Genomic DNA, 21,326 nt, shown 5'->3' on the forward strand with positions numbered 1-21,326 from the left:
TTTAAGAAATAAAGTATTAAAAGTAGTGTTATTATTGAAGAAATAAAAGGAAATTATTAATTTATTTTCAAAGATTTAAAAGTAGTGATTTTCATAAAAATAATGAAAATATATATATATATATTTTTTTTTTGCTAATCTGAAAGAATAATTGTTATTAACATATTCAACGAATTTCATACTTCAAAACACGATGAATGAAAAATTAAACGCATTCAAAATTCGTATTTTCAACCTTAAAATCTGATACGTGCACAGTTGTTTTTTTTTATCTACAATCCTCACCTTCCTCACAATGCAATATATTTTGCTCGGTTTCAGCTGATTATTTTAAATATATTTGTAACCACAAAAAAAGAAGAGTATATATATATATATATATATATATATATATATATATATATATATATATATATATATATATCGATTATGAAAAAAGTACATCGTTATAAAGTTCATTCTTCAGTTAATAATCGGTAAAAATTTCGTATTGATTGGATAATTACATGATTTTTGGTAAATTTTTAAAGAGAGACTCCATCAAAAGTGCCTAGTGAACATATACAAAAACATTAGAACAATATTTTGTATAGGGACTTTTCAGTAAGGCACTTTTAATATATAAATATGACAGATATACCATATATATTTTTAAGGGAGGTTGGCGATGGTCCAGTGGTTAATGACACTTACGACCTAGGTGTTCCAAGTTCGAATTCAGTTGATTTCACAAAAATCACTTTCACTTAAGATGCTGGCAACCTTCTCGATATCGCTACTGTAAATACTTGATGTCTCTCTAGAAAGAGCTCCGAAGGAAACAAATGCCAAAAATAGAATCTTTTGGATGATGATGATGATGATGATGATGATGATGAATATTTTTTCTAAAATAAATTTTACAAGAAATAAAATTATTAATTATATTCATTTTGCAATATTTTTCAGTCAGTGTCCGATAGTGTTTATATATACATTAAGACTTCACTTACTCAGAACTTTTGCCGATGGTTTAAGTGTCAACTATTGAGAAAGAATGAGTTTCGATCCCTGTTTAAAGTGATTCCTTGTTTTAATCTTTTTCAAATTTTCTTGATGTCATCTTTTTCAAATTTTCTTGATGTAATCTTTTTCAAATTCAAGGTGATATATATATATATATATATATATATATATATATATATATATATATATATATATATATGTGTGTGTGTGTGTGTGTGTGTGTGTGTGTGTGTGTGTGTGTGTGCACTCACGCGTGTATGTGTGTGAGAATAAACTTAATTAAATAAGTTTAAATATATTGAACTAAAAACCAATATTTCTTTAAAAGTGCTCAATACGTATGCAGAGCTATTATAAGTGAAAGTATATAAGTATCAGACAAACCCAACGCGGAATAATCTACGTTTCGACGATGTTAATAGTCTTCTCAGTCTTGAACTCTTCAAGAGATGATTAACATCGTCGAAACGTACATTAATAAGCGTTGTTTTTTCTGATCTTTATATAATTTTCACTTGAATATATATATATATATATATATATATATATATATATATATATATATATATAATATTTAAAAAATGACATAATAATTATATCATTGTTTCTACGCTACCAAACATGTGCTGTCAAGAATTGAACATTTTAACATACAGAAAAAATAAAAATTAAGCTGAACAACATTTTGGAATTTGGAATATAGACTTTTGTCTATATTGTCAAAAGTAAAGCCTCCTATTTTTGAAAAGTTGAATAGCTATGAAGACAGGGTGGAATTTAATAACGCATATCTGCTTCTGACACACGTCCATGACTGGGATTACTTTCTTATAATCTCACACCGTCAATATCTGCAACAGTGAGATGAAATTTCAGGTCATGAATGCATAAGTAAGGTCATCATAACAATACAATTTGCAATCTCCTCTGATTGATTTGAGCGAAATAAAAAATATGGCATTTGGAACGCCCGTTGTATAAATATGGCAAATAAACCATCAATATTCTCCCAAAATAAATTTCTCAAGAAAGAAAATTATTTTATTTTATTTCTAATATATTCATTATGAGATACTTTTTAGTCAGTGGCCGATAGTGCTTATGCAAACATTGAGATTTTGCTTACTCGAAGTTTGTGACAATGGCCTCACGGTTTGAGCGGCAATTATCAACAAAGTGGAGTAAGTTGGATCCTGGCTTGAAGTGCTCCCCTCTTTAGCTACACTGAACAGCTGGAATACAGCAAAAACAATCCATTGCAAATGATAACTAGATAGGTTCAATCTCTGGCTAAGGATGGGTGTTAGTCTAGCCACTCTGATGAGCTGTAATACAGCAAAACAGTCTGTATGTAGATGACTATATTTTAAGCCCCCCCCCCTCTTTAAGTAAAGAACAGTCATAAAATGATTTCACTCGCTGCTTAATACGAAGCTCTCTGTTTGTTTGTAAATAAACAAGTCAGTCGAGCACTGTACAAGTGGTGAGCAAGTTTCTATATAAACGAGGTCGATTATGGGCTCCACTCTCATGGGCTAGATGTAAAAACTGCCAACTATCAACAAGATGATTGTAGGTTCAATCTCTGGCCAAGAATGGGTGCTAACCTAGCCGCACTGATGAGCAGTGATACAGTGAAACAGTCTGTATGTAGATGACTATATTTTAAGCCAACCCCCCCCCTTCTTTGGGGAGAGCGCTCTGTGTGTAAATAATCAAGAAGGTCAGGCACTGTAAAAGCTGTGGGCAAGTATGTATATTAATGGGCATTTGATGAGGTCACTTATAGGAACCAGTCCCATGGGCCGGAGGTTATAACTACCGACTTATCAACTAGATGATTGTAGGTTCAATCCTTGGTTAGGGATGGGTGCTAGTGATACAGTGAAACAGTTTTTATGTTGGATGACTATATGACGGTAAAGCATTTTTATGTTAGATGACTATATGACGGTAGAGCATTTTTATGTTGGATGACTATATGATGGTAGAGCATTTTTATGTTGGATGACTATATGACGGTAGAGCATTGTCGTTAAATGATTTCGTTAGCGTTATGTGAAGCTCTCTGCTTGTTTGTAAATAAACAAGCAAGTCGAGCACAGTAAAAGCAGTGGGCAAGTATCTATTTATATATAGGCATTTGATGAAGTCGTTTATGGACATCGATCTCATGGGCCAGAGGTTAGAACTGACGACTATCAACTTGATGGTTGTAGGTTCAAACCTTGGTAGTCTAGCCATATTAGTAAGCTATGATACAGGGAAACGGTCTGTATGTGTATGACTATATATATATAAGTTATGGAAATATATATGCCATTTAAGCTAAACAGAATATTTTGTGTTTCATTCTAGTGAGAATTCGTCAGGCTTATGCAGTAAATACTGAAAAATTTATGCTTAAAATTATATCTTCATATATCAATTATGTGATTAAATGAAGTAATCATATATATATTTTATAAAGCTTCCCTCTTTGGTAGAGCACTCTCGTAAATTATCTTACTCGCTACTCAATTTAGCTGAAATAATGCGAAGCTCGCAATTTGTTTACAAACAAAACGTTTGAGCCCTCTACGAATAGCGGACGGATGTTTATTTAAATACGCATTCCGACAGTTTAATTTCGGCCACCGATTCCGTAGTCAGGGGGTAGGACTGCCGACTGTCATCACGACGGTTCTAGGTTCGATCCTCGGCTTGGGAGAGGTGTTAGTCTAGCGGCACTGATGAGTTGTGAAACAACGAAACAGGTCTGTATGTCGATGACTAAAATATATTTTATATATATATATATATAAATGATTGTACTACTGTTGCTTACTCCAATGAACTCTGGTGTTTATAAAATACTGCTCAATAAAAAATAGAGCTGTATTATTATACAATTTGCTTTATTTATACAAACATTATTGGCTAAATATTTGCATAAATTTTTTAGTTGAAATTTCTTTGGAAATCGGCGTCGTCAGGCCTCAACTGGTTTCAAATGCACTTGAAACTAATTGAGAGTGGCCTGATGATGCTGGATTTTGAAATAGATTATAGCTAATACAAGTATCCACTGAATTAGCCAATAACGACTGTATGAATTATACAATATATATATATATATATATATATATATATATATATATATATATATAAATGAAAATTCTGAATTAAATTCAGCAATTTTTTTTTAATTTACAACAAATTTATTATTCGATAAGGAATAATGCGATGATGATATGAGTCATCGATTGGAAATCCAGGAATCAAGGAAATAACTTTAAATTTTTGTATTCCTTGTTGAATAATAAATTTGTTGTAAATTATTTTCAAATTTACTGAATTTAATTCCAAATTTTCAACTTCTTTATCTCATTGGTGTTGTCTTATAAATATTATACTAATATTTATATGGACTTTCATTTTGCAGTATTATACAAGCTGCAATCTGGAAGCATTTCACTATATATATATATATATATATATATATATATATATATATATATAAATTTATGCGTAAACTTTAAGTATTTACTTCAAAAGTGCTCAATACGCAGGTAGAGCTAGTTAGTAAGTTATAAAATATATATGGCGATTAGGGTTAAGAAGCTAGATATCCAGATTAAATAGAGCACACACAAAGGAACAGGTATACCAGAGGTCAAATAGGCCTTTGTTCAGTAAGTGCATGTTCATTGTCTGATAGGAAGGGCGCGGTGGATACTAGAAAGCTGATTGGCTTACTAAAATATCAATAGAAGATGCATATATAAAAATGACAAATAACCACAAAATTTGAGCATATGCCTGAAGAGTCCTAGAGTGGATGGAATGCGGAATATGCAGTGTAGCTTAATCGCCATATATATTTTATAACTTACTATATATATATATATATATATATATATATATATATATATATATATATATATATATATATGCATGCATCTAGCAGGGTTTGGTTAAGAGAGTAAAGTCTTCAGTATGAACTGACGTTATTGATTATTGTTGACATGTATTTTTTTAGTTTTTTTTTTTGTGTGTGTGTGTGTGTGTGTGTGTGTGTGTGTGTGTGTGTGTGTGTGTGTGTGTGTGTGTGTGTGTGTGTGTGTGTGTGTGTGGCGAAAATTGCTTGATAGCGCTAGGAGAGCCAATACCGCCTAGAGCTACCGAAATTGTGTGTATCGCCCTTGTTGGTAGCTGATAAGCGCAGGGTATCGCTCGTGCTTTCACATGTTGAACGATGAAATTTAATATATATATATATATATATATATATATATATATATATATATATATATATATATATAGTCTAAAATATTATTTCTTTATTTCCTCAACAATTTATTTCCACTTAGTCGATTAAAACAATCTTCAGTGAATTTCTTTTAATGGTGTTTTTCTTAGCGTTAATCATTAAGTTGACACACAGATGCCACTCCGCGGTTTATCCAGTGTTTTTCAGGTTCGTCCGATGGCAGCTGAATTATGAGTACAAAATTTGTAGAATGACCAGTTGTTGAGAGAGTCCCACGTCGAGCGTTGGTCTTATATACAGGGCACGAGTATGTCGGCTTCTTGGTGAACTTGTTAATATCATTAGGTTTCAACCAGATCTGTAAGAGATGCTGTCAAGGATTATATCAGTAATGATGAAAAAATTATGGTAAAAGAAATTGAAAACAACGAAGTACATATATATATATATATATATATATATATATATATATATATATATATATATATATATATATATATATATAAGGAACTTTTGTACCTGTGTGTGTGAGTTCCCAATGCACTTGGAAACAGCTGGGCCGATTTTTTGTTTTAAATTTCACAAAGAGATATTTGATGTATCTGGGAGTGTTCTCTTGTAGGTTTTGTATCAGAATGCATCTGATAAGTATTGAAAATCGACTATCGAAAAAATCCGTTTTTGACCAAAATTATCACTTTTATAAAACCTAACATCGCAAGCGCATTTGAGAAGTTTTATCGCTGACACAAGCAGAAAGGCTCAGCCTATAAACTTAACTGTAGATTCTTTTATAAGACGGTTCCATGTTCGAAATGAATGTTTCTGTTTAGAGCACAATTGAACAACGACACTTGAATTTTGCTTTTTAACCCTTATTTATAGATAATTTTATAAAATCAACAGTAGAATCTCTACGGTGCAATGTAGACAAGGAGGCATGTGGAGCTTCTCTCGGTGCACAAATTGAGGGTGGTTTCTATCTAGAGCAGACAATCAATCGAGTTGATTTAAAAATGGGCGCTTTCACTGATTTCGATGACAATAAAAGTATGGGAGGCTGGATTATTTGTTGATCCTTATTCAATCCTGAACAAGGTCTTTACACAAAAACGGTAATTAAAAGACGAAAAGTAAATCTACAGTTTCCAGTTATTGCCTTATATAAAAAAGAGAAGAATCTCGACTGTATAGGAAGCAGTAGCCGCAGTGAATATTGTTTTTAAGTATAAACTCTCGATTCTGCAAAAAAAAAAAAAAATCAAACAAGCAATTTCTTTTAACCAATCACTTCCTTACTTTGTGCGTAATATAAAAATCCAAACACACCGCAGTTTTCCTTACAGACTAATATACTCACTTTGTGATACTTCTCAGTCGGTTGCTGATAACATAAAGATGAAAATTTCAATTACTGGAGATGTGTTCTGATTATCGAAAACTGAATGAAACGAAAATTTAAAATAATAATAATAACTAGCAGGACACGTGAAAATTCCACAGTGGCATCTTTCATATTTAATATATTTTTGCTGGACATTCTATGGGCGTTCAGCATGAATGAAGACACCATCATATTATTCTAACCCTGCGCTGTATTGTCTGGACTGATTGTTTCATTACAACCACACCAATCAATTAACCCCAATTTCATCATTTTTCATAAGTCTTGGATATGTTACTAATGTCGACAATCATTTTTCATAATTTAAACCCACATTATTGCCCCCCTTTACTAAAATAATGACCTTGATATATTATCTGGGTTATTATTTAATTACAAACACACCAATCCATTAAAATCACATTTCATCATTTTTCATAATTCTTGGATTTGTTACTAATTTCGACCATCATTTTTCATAACTTTGACCAAGAATATCGCCCCCTCCCCACTTACTAAAATAAGAACTTTGATATATTGTCTGGACTGATTATTTTGTTATAAACACACCAATCAATTAACTCACATTTCATCATTTTTCATAATTCTTGGATATGTTACAATATAGACAATCATTTTTTATATTTTTAACCCACATTATCGCCCCACTTACTAAAATAATAACTTTGGTGTATTGCCTGGGCTGATTATTTCATTACAAACAAACATATCAATTAACTCACATTTCATCATTTTTCATAATTCTGAAATATGTTACTAATTTCAACAATGATTTTTCATAATTTAAACCCACATTATCGGCCACCGCTTACTAAAATAATAAATTGGATACATTGCTTGGGCTTATTATTTCATTACAAACACATCAATCAATAAACTCATATTTTTTAATTTTTCATAATTCTTGGATATGTTACCAATTTCGACAATCATTTTTCACAATTTTAACCCACATTATCGCCCCCTTACTAAAATAATAACTTTGATATATTATCTGGGTTATTATTTAATTACAAACACACCAATCCATTAACTCACATTTCATCATTTTTCATAATTTTTGGATATATTACTAATTTCGGCAATTATTTTTCATAATTTTAATCCATATAATCCCCCCCCCTTACTAAAATATTAACTTTGATATGGTGCCTGGGCTTATTATTTCATTACAAACACACCAATCTATTAACTCACATTTAATAATTTTTCATAATTTTTCGATATGTTACTAATTTCGACAATCATTTTTTATATTTTTAATCCACATTATTGCCCCACCTTACTAAAATAATATATGTTCCACCTATCTTATCTAATCCTTGGTGATGCCGCCTATTCTGCTAGTATATATCTTCCACCTATCTCACTCGATCCAAGCGATGCTAGGTATTCTGCTACTATATGTTTTCTAGCTATCTCATTCAATCCTGGGCGACGCTGGGTATTCTGCTAGTATATATTTACACTTATCTCATCCAATCCCAGGACTGACTTCATGTCCACCATCCACTGTTAAAACTTTACATCAAATAAAGTAATGTTTAAATCATAAACTGTTTCAGCCACATCCGGGACTGACTTTATACCCCAAACCCACTATTAAAAATATACATGAAATAATGTAATGTCTAAATCGTAAACTGTTTCAGTCATTTCCGGGAGTGACTTGATATTCCCCACCCCACTGTTAAAAATATACTTGAAATAAAGTAATGTTTAAATCATAAACTGTTTTGGCAGCTTTTTGAAATTAATACATAAAAACATTAACACGGTTAGGGATTAGGCAACCATTACTTCAACATGAATTTCTGAATGTACTATCAGTTTCAGCATTCCAATGGAATTAATTCTCCCCCTCCTTAAGAAGAGTTTTTGCAATTACTGTCATGAGGATATTAAGGATGAAAATATGAACTCAGGATTACTTGATATATTTTCGCGATTTTTGGAATGTTACAAATAAGCCCTAGTATGCACTGGTCCATTTACCTGATTTTTGGAATCAGCAGGCCATCCATGTGATTTTTGGAATATGACATCTTATGTCAATGAAGTACATCATAAATATATCATAAGCATCTTTTTTAACAGAAGATAATGACGTCATCACCGGAAGTAAACACGTCAGACTATCACTCCCCTACTCGAAAAGAAGGAGGAGATTATGCCTGGGATCTCATTAAACACTCACCAAATCCATTAACTCACATTTAGCATAATCTATACATTAATACGATAGCATGTGTGTTCTTAAACCTCAACCAATGAAAGTTACCAGAAATGTGACACGCAAAATAACACACACGCTATCGTATTAATATATAGATAATAATAATAATAATAATAATAATAATAATAATAATAATAATAATAATAATAAATATTCATCTAAACTCCTTGCTAACTCCCGACTTCAAATGTCATTTTTATCGACCGTTCTCCCAATCTCTCTTTCTCAGCTGTGCTAATCTTTCCCCTTCATTTTTTTTCACAGCAGTCATTGTCCTCATATACAAAGTAAAAACGTAATATGCGGCCGTAGTTGAGATTATACTCACTAGATGGGCTGCCTACCATAGCTTAAGAGAGCCCAATCTACCGTCAAGAGAAGGATAAACCGCGCTAGTTTCCCAACCTGATATTTTACCTCGTGGTACATACAGTGCCCTGTCTTCCACAATGGTCACCCATTTGGTACTGTTCAGGTTGGAGATTGCTTAATCTCGGTGATCTGGCAAAAACCGGTGTGTCAACATGATTGTGCTGTACAATATACAAAGTAATGTCATTTGCATATTAATAAACCATATATGAATGAAAGCTCTACATTTCTTGTTCCTTTCTTAATTCCGTCACCTAACAGGATAGACAGAGGTGACGTTGCTTGTGTAAGTCACGTTTTCATTACTTTCGCCACAAATTAATTTGGATCTTGGCCTGAAGCACTTCCCTGTAACAAATGGCTTCAAATGCATTAAAAACAGTTGAAACTAGTGTTCTGATGATGCTAGATTCTGAAAGAAATTACAGTTAAAACATGTATGCACATATGTAGCAAATAATGTTTGTATAAATAAAGAAAACTATACACAATATATACATATATATATATATATATATAGTGTGTGTGATTGTATGAATTCCTGAATTCCATCATCTCGACTACGGTCGAAAGATGATAATGATGATTTCATATCAAAATATTTAGTTTCTTTGATTCACATGTGTTGATATATATGGGGATGGGAAAGGATTATTTTGTTATCTATCTATATAATTATAAAACTCAAATGACATTGTAACGGGTGTTGTAACCCAACATCTGGTTTACGACTTCCGGTTGCGCATGCATACATAAACAAATAATCAACGCGACAATAAAACGTATTGTTTTACTGTGTACATTTTCAGCGTCCCAATTTTTTTTTCGCGTTTAAATTATCCAAATAAACAATTGTTAATACTTTCTGCATTTTTTTTACATCATTAATTTCCGTATTATGTTCAAGTTACTTTGACGCCATTTTCTTACAAATAAATCTACTTTAATCCATTGACAACCATAAGAGCATTTTAAAACAGCGATTTACGCACCGCCTTCCTCTTTCGAATTTATTTTCCATTCTTTATATATCTTTCTTAGAAAACATTCATACATTTTCTTCTACACTGCCAACATAAATAAATAACCCTGAAAATATGTCTTTTTTAATTTGCATAACAAATAAATAATCAACGCGACAATAAAACGTATTGTTTTACTGTGTACATTTTCAGCATCCAAAGTGTTTTTGTTTTTTCGTGCTTAAATTAAAAGATATATCAAAATTTGAATTTAACTTTAAGTATTATGGTATCTGTTCAGTGCACATTTACCTATAAGTATGGCAAACCACTTATAATTTAATGGCTGTAAGTTTTCTTTTTTTTCAAAAATAAACAATTATAAACAGAACGACTCATAGAAATCTATCTACATTCTTTTTTTAATTTTAATATACTTTCATAGAATTGTTTGTTATGTCACAAAAAAACTATTTTCTTTACGGCACAAGTGTCACGTTCATACATTAATTCCATAGCTAATATAACATACTGACCCAACGGGTCAGGGGTATTCTAGTATAATTGTGGACCATGCGCTCTTGCTTGAATCTTGTCTTCACCAATCGGGCGAGTCCGTCTTTTAAAAAAGGGATGACAGGTGCATATATACAATTAAATTTACCAAAATGATCCAAGATGGTAAAACTAAAGTATATTATAAATATTAAAGAATTAATATTTAAAAAGTAATTTTTTCTCTAGTTTATTTTTTTTTTCTTTAGTTTTTTTCTCTTCTTCTTCACTCATTTTTCTCAATTACACCTTGTCTCGGCAGCCGAGTTTAATGCATATCTTATTTTTCTTTTAATAATATTATTGGAATTCTTTCCTCTTTTTCTTGTACCTATTTGTGAATTATTCCACAGATTTCAGCCTTTTGGATTATTTTGGCCATCTTCCAATTACGCGATTTCCTTGGATTTTACTTGTGCGAATGGAAATTTAACTAACTTTCTTGAATTTACATTTTTGGATGTTTCGTCATTGGATACTCTATCTTTCACCAGACAATCCATTCACGTGAAATTACCTTTTTCTCCGTCCTATTCCCTCTGCTTCACTTTTTGTTATCAAGTAAGATCTTTGACTTACTTACAGTTTCATCAAATACTTTTGCAAGCAAAATCCGATCCCGCATTTTGCTAATTCCTACCCTCTGATGAGAAGGAAAGTATTTCTTTGAAACTCTGCGGATTAAGGACTATCCACTTATTTAGTGTTTCCTTTACAAATTAAATGTTTTTAACTCTTTTTCAAAGATTTTTTTTTTAACATGTTTTATTAACTATTTGCTCTTATATATATATATATATATATATGCACCTACGACCACCGGCGACGTCTAGCACAGTGGTTGGATGTCAGAGAAGCTCCACAACACTTCCTGAAGCCGAAATTGCACAAAAAAGTGTATGGTGACTGTTTGGTGGTCTGCGGCCAGTCTCAACCATCACAGCTTCTTGAATCTGAGCGAAACGATTACAACGGAAAAGTACTGCCACAAATTGACAAAATGCACCAGAAGCTCAAACATATGTGCTCGAGATTGGTCAATATGAAGGGACCAATTCTCCTCCATGACAACACTCGCTGCATGTTGCTCAACTGACCCTCCAGAAGCTAAATGAATTGGGCTACGAGGCTCTGCCTCATCTGCTCTATTCACCAAACTTCTCGCCCATCGATTATCACTTTTTGCAATCGAAAAATGCGTTAAAAGCCGAGACGATGCTAAATCAGCATTCAATGACTTCATCGCTTCTAAAACTCCGGATTTTTATGCTAATCGGATAAATAAACTTGTTTCTCATCCGCAAAAATGTGTCGATTCTAATGGTTCTTATTTGGAATTTCAAAAAACTAAAATTATTTTTTCACCAACCTAGTTTTGATCTCACATATTTAATATAAAAATTGATAGAAAATTACCTCTATAATAATAAATACATAATCTGCATGGATTAAAATATCATATTTAAGCGTATCTTACAACCGGGCAACGCTGGGAGGCCTGCTAGTTTTTTATTAAAATTAATAGAAACATGGATAAAATTATAACCTATTTTAAGTAGTTAACTTTGAAATGTCCAGGGTAATCATTGAAATACACTTGTAGACGTTTCGCGTCTAAGATTTCTCTTTCCTTGAATACCTGATGTGGTGCAAACTTGTGTCAATTTTTCGCATTGACACCGAGAAGAATTTTTTTTTTTTTCTCTTTTTATAAGAACGAGAATTTGCTTATGATAAACAATGCTGATATGCAAACACAAACTTTCCTTATTGCACCAAAACATCTAAGATTTTACCTTGTAAGTGAACCACTCTGGGTTTAATCCCGAGTCTTTTCTCAATAGAAAACAAGCGGTGACCTTTACACTTTGACCTCACGTTGACTTCTAAAAAACATTCGTATTTTATAAATGCAAAAAAAGGATACGACAGGTAAAGGATCAAAGAGAATCTTGGGTAATGATTCTGCAAGGAGGTGATGTTCACGACTCCATCGAGCACCTTCCAAAAACAGACCCTGCAAGAAAAGAAAGATTGAATGATGGTGACATGAGCTGTTTTACATGTGAAAATAAAGTTAGATGAAATAAGACTGGGGGTGGTGGGGGCTTTGCCTGAGCGTGAAATACGCTTAAATATGATGCTTTTATTTGTCCAGATTTCGTATATATTATCATAGAGTCGTGATTTCAAAAGTAAAAAAAAATATTTCTGTGCCATCAGCTAGAATTGAAACCAAAACTCTAGCATTCAAACCTGGTGTATGTATAAAATGTTTACCGATTTTTTTTTTTTAATTTGGACCCATTTTTGACCCCTCAAAAACAATTTTAAACGGTCAAAAACCAAAGAAAAAAAACGGCTAGTAAAAAATCCAGTTATTAGAGACCCATAGTGCCGCTCTACAACTTTTACTTTGGGAAGAGATAGAGTTTGAAAATATGGCGACAGACTGACAGACAGACGGTCAGATGGACCGACAGACATACATTTGCGTATTAGATTTTAAAGTGAAAACATGTCTTATTCAGTTCTTCGTATTTCACCTGACAATAACATTTTTATTAGCAGGAAATCACAGAAAACTTTAGAGAAAGATTTGTAAAACAAACCATTAAATTGCTAAAAGGATTTTTTTCGTGTTTGTCTTGAATCAATTCAGTTTGAAAAGATTTTGAAGTTGATTCTAATCCATTTTACGTTGCATATCTTTAAATTAGAAATCAATTTTTAACAAAATCAAACAAAAAAGAGACAATTTACACACCAACCTTTATGAAAAAAGAGTGCTTATTCAGATTAACACTTATGGCGACAAACAAAAATGAAGAAAAACTTTTATCGTGTACCTAATTGTCACGGAATGAAGATGGTATATTCCAAAAATCATAAAAATTGACCAAGTAGCTTTTTATTTCCGAAAACAAATTTGCTTTTTATTTCCGAAAACAAATTTGCCGTTTTTTTTTTAACAATAAGTCAAGGCTGAAGTAATTTTAATATTCTTCGAATTTAGTCTTTGTATAAAATTACCCTTCTAAGAAAAGTTTTCATAATTTGAAAATTTTATTTTCTGAAAAAATAAAAATTTAACAAAAAAAAAAAAAATACACGTTATGTTAATAAATTACTGTTTGGCTTTAAATATTGTCTTTTCGGCATTATATAAAAAAAAAAACATTAAAATGAAAATCAGTTTTCTGCCCTTGATTTTATCATCGTCGCTATTCCCCCCCCCCCACCTAATGGAGACGAAGAGACGGAGTGAAATTTGATTTTCTTGAATAAAAAAAAAGCTACTTAATCAAATTACGTGATTTTTGGAATATTTTATCTTTGTTCCGTGACATTTCTATATTTTATTTACTTTGCATTGCTGCTATAAGTGCTAATCTGAAATAAGCATTTTTTTCTATTTGTGAAAAAAATCTAGAAATCTCTTAAAAATAAAGGACTTTACATAAAAAATATTTCTATAATGTTTATTATTTCAGACTAGCGGGGTGGTGGCGGCGTTGCCTGGTTGTAAAATACACTTAAATATACTTTAATTCGTGCAGATTTCGTATTTATTATTACAACAATTCTTTTCTTCGCTCTTTGTCGGAAACATCGCTCCTGGAATGTGAGGACTAAAGGACAAAATAAAGGAAGCGAGAGTTATACGGCTGCCGAAAGTAAATCATGATCTACTTTCTACTTTCTTTAAGCAAGTTTCTCTCGAAGTAGAGGAGTACTTCATTTAGGGTTAAGTTGAGATTTGTTTCTACAATTTAAAAAAATACTCTCTTATCAGCATAGATGAACCGCTCAAATGGTTCTGGTCAAATGGTTGATCATTGGTATATATGTGATGCAGTATTGGAGTCAGCACACTATCCTGAGGTGAGCCATTCTTTTGTCATCGCTAACAACTGTCGTTCAAAATAATTCTGAGGAAGTTTGGGAGTGGCCGCTCTTTTGCAGCTCCAGAAGCAGTGAACCCACATCAAAAGAAAGGCTTACGGACAGAGAGGGGTGAAAGAATGATTCATGCTTGTTGATGGAATTAGGAATTTGAGAGTGAGAAAGCACTTGAAATTAAAGCAAGCATATAATAAATAGATAAAATTTAAAACCGATGATAAAGTTTGAAAGCGCTAGGATCTTTTGTGAAAAGTTAGTGGTTTATAGTGTCAAACGTGATAAACAGATTAACAAAAAATGGTTTCTGTTATGATGCCCACCTGTTCTGCTGACCTTCTTTCCAGTTTACTACAATATTGTTGTCTTCAAGTCCAATGTAAACAAGTTCTTGCTGAGCGATTCCCTTAAATAATCAAATCATACCAAATTCCCACTACTAACGATTACTACACTGTTGTCCTGCTGACCACCATACATCCATTAACCTTTATCCTCGAGTGGCCTTTTATCCTTAATAAGTGGTGACTCCCTTGTAAAAAAATGTGCTTAGTGAGATTCGGGATTGACTTATTGTTGATTTGCCAGCTCGGAAACCGCTTTATTGGTGGGGGGGGGGTGATTCAGCGACTGAGGTCAACCTATTGAGGATTAGAGGCTGAATTAACTTAAATGACTGACATAGCAGAAAGATCGCGCAGAAACGTTTTGCATGCGTTGGATCATTGCCTGGTTTGAGAGGAGCGATTCAGTTTTTTTTTCTCTGGATCTTTGGGCTGCTTTTTGTCAGAATGCAGTTGTCCATCAGTTCAATGACCCATTTTCGTGTCAGAGATCCAAAATGTTAGATTGTCTCTGTGAAAATATCATCTAGGTCAATGGGTTTATCAGATGATGGTGACACTTTTGGCATTTTTGTGAGAGTTGTTTGTGGCTTGAGATGATAATTCCTCTAAGTTTTTATATTGATTCAATGATTGTCCATATCTTCGCTAGTATAAAAAATCTGGTTTGGAGACCCAATAGGTGGATGGTTAAGCACTACAACATCTTTCTGGCAACTCCCACAACTGTTCTGGCTCTGACCATATTGGCTTGCTTTTCCATCGGACTTTGTCTGCAATGCTGAGAGGGGGGCCCTAGTAACTGGGCAAACCTAGGTTTCCTTATCACCCACCCAAGCATGCATCCGGAAGAGGCAACTTCATCTTCGAACAGCAGACACTGTAGTGCACCAGACTAGTTGCAGAGCGCCATTGTCTCACAGAAAGTTGCCATCACATCGATGCTTCTGTGTTTCTCCTGTGATCTTTCTATAATAATGATTATTCCATCCACATGAGAAGTGTGGAGATCTTTAGGTTCAGTGATTTTTTTTTTCTAGGCAGAGAATATTACAGAGCGATGCTTTCTACAGAGTTTTGCAACAAGACTAATTGTAGACAGAGCGGCCTAGAAAGAAAATGGCCACTGAGTTCTTAGAATGTGTTTGACAAATTTTGTAAATGATGCTTATGACAATGACTTCATGTGAACTGAAGAAAAGAAAGTACTATTCCAATTAGTCATGAAGCTGGCTGACAATTGTGAAATGATTTAATGGATTGCCATGGAAGTGTAAAATCTGTAATATACTATGCACGTTGAACCGTTATTCGCAATCAATTGATGGTTGGAGCTGAAAATGTTAAAAAGATTGATTACATCGTTCAAAAAAAACTCTTTTTAAACGAAGCAAACTTTCCTTTTGAATCTTTACAATTTATATGTGGAGTGAGGATTTCTTTCAGTTTCACTTTTATATAAAACTCGAACTCAGCGGCCATTTTCTGTCTAGGCCACTGTGTCTACACATTATCGCAACAGATCTTCTTTAATTGTTCATAGTGCTTCAACTTGAAAGATATGATAGTAAATAACGGTCTTGGCGGTGTGTTGACCTCTCTTCATTCTTTGAGCTGATAAGCTACTGACATTCATTGAGTTAATGAACATCACTTGTTTTTTACTTTGCTTCAAAATGTTTGGTAGAATTTGCACTTGATTTTACTTGGTACGGATCGTCGCATGAACGCTTATATCCTACTTTTAGTAAACATTTATCAACCCTAACCTCAAAAATGCCAAAACAAAAATAGAAGTACCCTTAAAATATATTTATTTAAAAAGTAAAAGTAAAAAAAAAAAAACATAAAAAACAACAACAACAACAACAACAACAACAACAACAACAACAACAACAAAACAATATAAACTCGACTTTCAGAAATGTGGCTTTGAAAAAAAAAAAACAGTGCTTTTTTGTTGTCTTTATGGTGGAAATTGCTCCAGACAAGGCATGAAGCCATCTATAATATAAATCTCACCTGTCTGTTTAAATGTATGTATGTATGTATGTATGTATGTCCGCCTAAAACTTTTGACAGAGGCGACGGATTTTCACGAGAACTGTATCGTTTTGAAGTGGGACTCTTCAGACTACAAATATTGAAAAATTGGCTAAAAACTTCATCCTCAACTGGGCACTTTTCTATAAGGAGAGGTCGCTTTTTTCGCCGATATTTTCAAAAATCATCCCCTCTTTTCAATTGACTAGCCTTAATATAAACTTTCGCCACTTCCGGTTTGGCGATGGACGCAACGGAAAAAGACGTCACGTTTTTTGGGTTTTTTTTCACGTCATTTCCTCCTTCGTGATACAGGTTCGAACCTGCCTGCCTACAATCATTTTTTCTTTTTGCTCAACACACACCTCCAAACACCCGGGCAACGCCGGGCACCCAAGCTAGTCTGATATAAGAAACTAAAAAGTATTGCTTTAATAAGTGTTCGATAGATAGTTTCCGACCAAGAAAACAGTAATTCTTTGCTCTTTGTCAGATGGCTGTGTCTGTGTCCCATTTGAAGGTTCTTGATAAATTTCAGAAACGTATCTTCTTTACTGTTAGCACTTTCTCACAGACGTGATGTTGCTAGACTCAATCTTTTTTACAAATACTATAATGGCATGTGTTCCTCAGAATTGTCTTATCTATTCCTTGCTTCCTTTGTTCCAGCTCGTTTGACTCGTCTAGAGGTCTCTATCAATTCGTTGTTTTTATGCCTCATTTCAATACAGCGTCCTATTCTAGTAGCTCCTTTCCAAGAATTGCAAGGTTGTGGAACTCCCTTCCTGCTCACTGTTTTACTTTCTACCTTCAACCTTGTTTTACTTTTAAGGCTAAGGTCAATAGGTATCTCTTGCTTTGCAATAACCATCATTCGTTTTTCTTATCCCCTTGCATCAAGTGGTTTCATACCTTGTCTCAAGCGATTTCCATACGAAAAAAGAATAATCATGGAATGTTTTTTTTTTTTTTTCTTATTCACCCCAAACAATGCACATTGCCATTTGGGCGTAAGGGGGGTACACTATTTGGAACCATATTTAGAGGGATACAATGTAGGAAGTTGAGCAGCAAGATGTTTGTTCACATTACATTTACATTTCTGCATATCCAGGAAGTAGGAGAAAGAAAGAGAATCCCAAGTTCGAGGGATGAAACTACTAGAGTAGAAAGCTTTCCAGCATTAGGGATCTCTATAGTGAAGGGGTAGAATTTTGCTGCTTGTCAGGTTAAAGGACAAAATAAGTGGAGCGAGAGTTACAAAGTTGCTGAGAGTAAAACCTCAACTAGTTTTCGCTTTTCCTTTTAAGTTGAGGAACGATATGGAAACCCAATCAGTCCTTTGATAAAAAAACCCCAAAAAAACAAAAACAAAAAATAATAATAAAGCGCATCTGAAAGGAAAGGGAAAAAAAAGATGACAGGAATAAAGAAGAGGCAACGTACATTGACATATGCACCATCCTCGGGTGCAGCATCCATTTCTTTCTCGACTTTCATCAACTCAAATTCAAAGCTGACCAGATCGATGGGTATCGTATATTTCCGCGCAAAATTCTGTGCCACTCCTATAAGTCAAGAGAAAAAGATGAGGCAAAAACTCCATTGCAAAACAAACTGAGAAAGTGAAATCAAACTGTGAAAATAAATTTGAGTTTGAAATAATTTTTTTCGAAAAATCTCATCAGACTTCTGAGGAATTCTCAAGAAATGGTCTTCTTCCCTCTTTCTTTTTTAACATGTCACTGCTTAGCAAAGTCAATTGTTGGATATTTGGACCGTGTGTGCCAAGAAATCTTTCTTTGCATCTGCATTATCAAATGTACCAAAATGTTATTTGAATAAAATCTCCAAGGTGTCTCGAAGTAAAACAATGATAATTACCAAATGTATCTAAAGGTCATTTGAATAAAAATTATAAATCTAGCAGACACCTGCTTAAAAATGAAACAAACTTGAAATTGTCAGAAAAAAATTAAAAGTATGATATTTAAAAGGTCATTTTTTGGTGAAAGGTTATGCAGGTGCAATCGAAGTCAAGTCAGTCCAGTTCATCATGGTGCCCAAATAAACCACCCTTGGGGTGTGGTTGCAGTGACAATACTATTCTAAAAGAGAATTTCAAACCTAATTAAAAGATACACCAGACCAACTAACCTAAACAAAAAGATTAAAATAATATATTATACTAAATTTAAAACCTCCAATTTAATAATTTAAAACTATAAGAATATGCCACACTAAACCAAACTAATGTAGTGTATAAATTTATTTGCCCCTTAGAAGAATGTCTCTGAACCCACACTAAAACTCATACAACACATACATAGGCCCCACCATAAGAACACTCTCCCAACGACTAACCTATCATTTAGCTGACAATAGCGCCATAAAACAACACCTATCATCCCATGATAAAAACCTACAGTCGTCTAACATTATCTTAACTAAAAATACTAAAATTCGATACTTTAAGAATTGCATACGACGATTAAAATTACTAGAAGCCATACTTATAAAAAAACTACAACCCCTTTTTAACCGGATCTCTAACCGTATTTAATAACTAAGAAGAAACTAAATAAATAAAGTATAAAATAAGAAAATCGAAATTAAAAATAAAAACAATTCGCCCCTAACCATCATGCACCCACCTTTATAACAAAAAAAAAAACTATAAATACAATAAGCCTCAAAGAAAAAGGAAAAGAAAACGATAACAACAACAATTGCTCCTGACGACGATCGGATGCACCGATAGAAAGCGCTTGAGAAGAATATGGCTGAACAACAAATTTTGCGGCGCCATTATAGGCAACATGCCAGCTGAAATAAAAAAGACTGCTTAGCGAATTGAAAAGATATCCAAAAAATTCAGAAAAAAGAATAACTCTGTTATGTTCGATCAGACGTGCGTAAATAATGACTTGCTGCCAAAATATACAAATATATATATATATATATATATATATATATATATATATGTATATATATATCTATATGTATATATATTCTTTTAAGTATACTAATATATATAGATATATGCCAAAATATACAAATACACACACACACACACACACACACATATATATATATATAAATATATATATATATATATATATATATATATATTCTTTTAAGTTCATATAGAAAAGAATATGAGTTTATCTTATTTAAAATAATTTCACCTGTTAAGAAAGATTGTGTAAAATAAAATCCTGAAATCCAGAAAGTTTGAGGAGGGCCATTATCAATCCAATCCTGAAGGAATTTTAACCTAAAAAAAAAATGAACAAATTGGTCAATTTTTTTCACATGTAGAAAATCCAAAATTTTTATTAAAATTTCAAAGTAAATTGAAGCATGACATTATCTTTTTCACATTCATTAAACAAAATAAGGTTTGTTTCATGCAAAAATTAAAAAAAAAAACCAACACAAATGGATGAATAGAACTGAGAATGTATTTTTCCCCAAAATTGAACGTGTCATCTTGACCAAGAAATTTTTTAAGAATTTCAGATATGATCTGTTTTCTTTGCAATGTAATTAATACAATACAAAAAAAAAAAACAAGTGGATTCAACCCAAGAATATTTTTTTGTGGATTCAACCCAAGAATATTTCTACTTGGTGTAGAGGCAAATGTGAATCGAACTGAAGAAATTTCAGCATACTCAGAGAAGTGTTTTATGATAAGAACAAGAACATAATTCAGCGGTGAGACTGGATATCTCTGCTTGACAACGTAAGGATGAGTCAAAGTATTATCTAGGTTTTACTTTTCGATATTGTATGAAGTATTCCTGTAGATATCCCATAGAAACATTGATAACTCAAAAACTATTGACCTGATTAGTTTGAAATTTTGCCGTTACTGTTAGCGAAGAGCGTCAGTTCCATATATAAACTTTGGAATACTGACAAATTTGACTGCAGGCCTTCTTTGATGGAGATAATAAATATAATGCATTAAATACATCTATAGTTGTAAACTCTTTTTGTAGAAAGAAAAACTACAATAAGCAATAAAGCAGGTCTTTTATTGCGTGTTTACATCATAAGTTGCTTTTCTTTTTTAGAAGATGGGTGATGTAATGAATATGAGTACGTCCGGGTTCCTCCTCACAAGAATATGATTGGATGGTTAAGCCATAAATATGGACCGGTAGTGTCACCTGGGAGAAATGTTAAGGATCTACCGATCATGAACACTCATTCAGTAAGGTGACTTATTAGATCATTGCTT

General features: G+C 32.8%; 1 protein-coding gene across 1 annotated transcript in view; it reads right to left on the reverse strand.

The window, feature by feature from the left end:
• Positions 1–5,317: 5,317 nt before the first annotated feature.
• Positions 5,318–21,326, reverse strand: part of LOC145293101 (dynein axonemal heavy chain 3-like) — a 404,365-nt gene continuing 388,356 nt past the window's right edge. The window contains exons 69-72 of the mRNA XM_080139477.1: positions 20,266–20,354; positions 18,524–18,645; positions 12,715–12,804; positions 5,318–5,615 (exon numbers count right to left, since the gene is read on the reverse strand). Coding sequence (XP_079995603.1) covers positions 5,409–5,615; positions 12,715–12,804; positions 18,524–18,645; positions 20,266–20,354 — 508 coding nt within the window. The 3' untranslated portion in view covers positions 5,318–5,408. The remainder of the gene's footprint in view (positions 5,616–12,714; positions 12,805–18,523; positions 18,646–20,265; positions 20,355–21,326) is intronic.

Source organism: Euprymna scolopes, chromosome 14, assembly GCF_053919585.1.
Source record: "Euprymna scolopes isolate OS-2025 chromosome 14, ASM5391958v1, whole genome shotgun sequence".
In the NCBI taxonomy this organism is placed as follows: Eukaryota; Metazoa; Mollusca; class Cephalopoda; order Sepiida; family Sepiolidae; genus Euprymna; species Euprymna scolopes.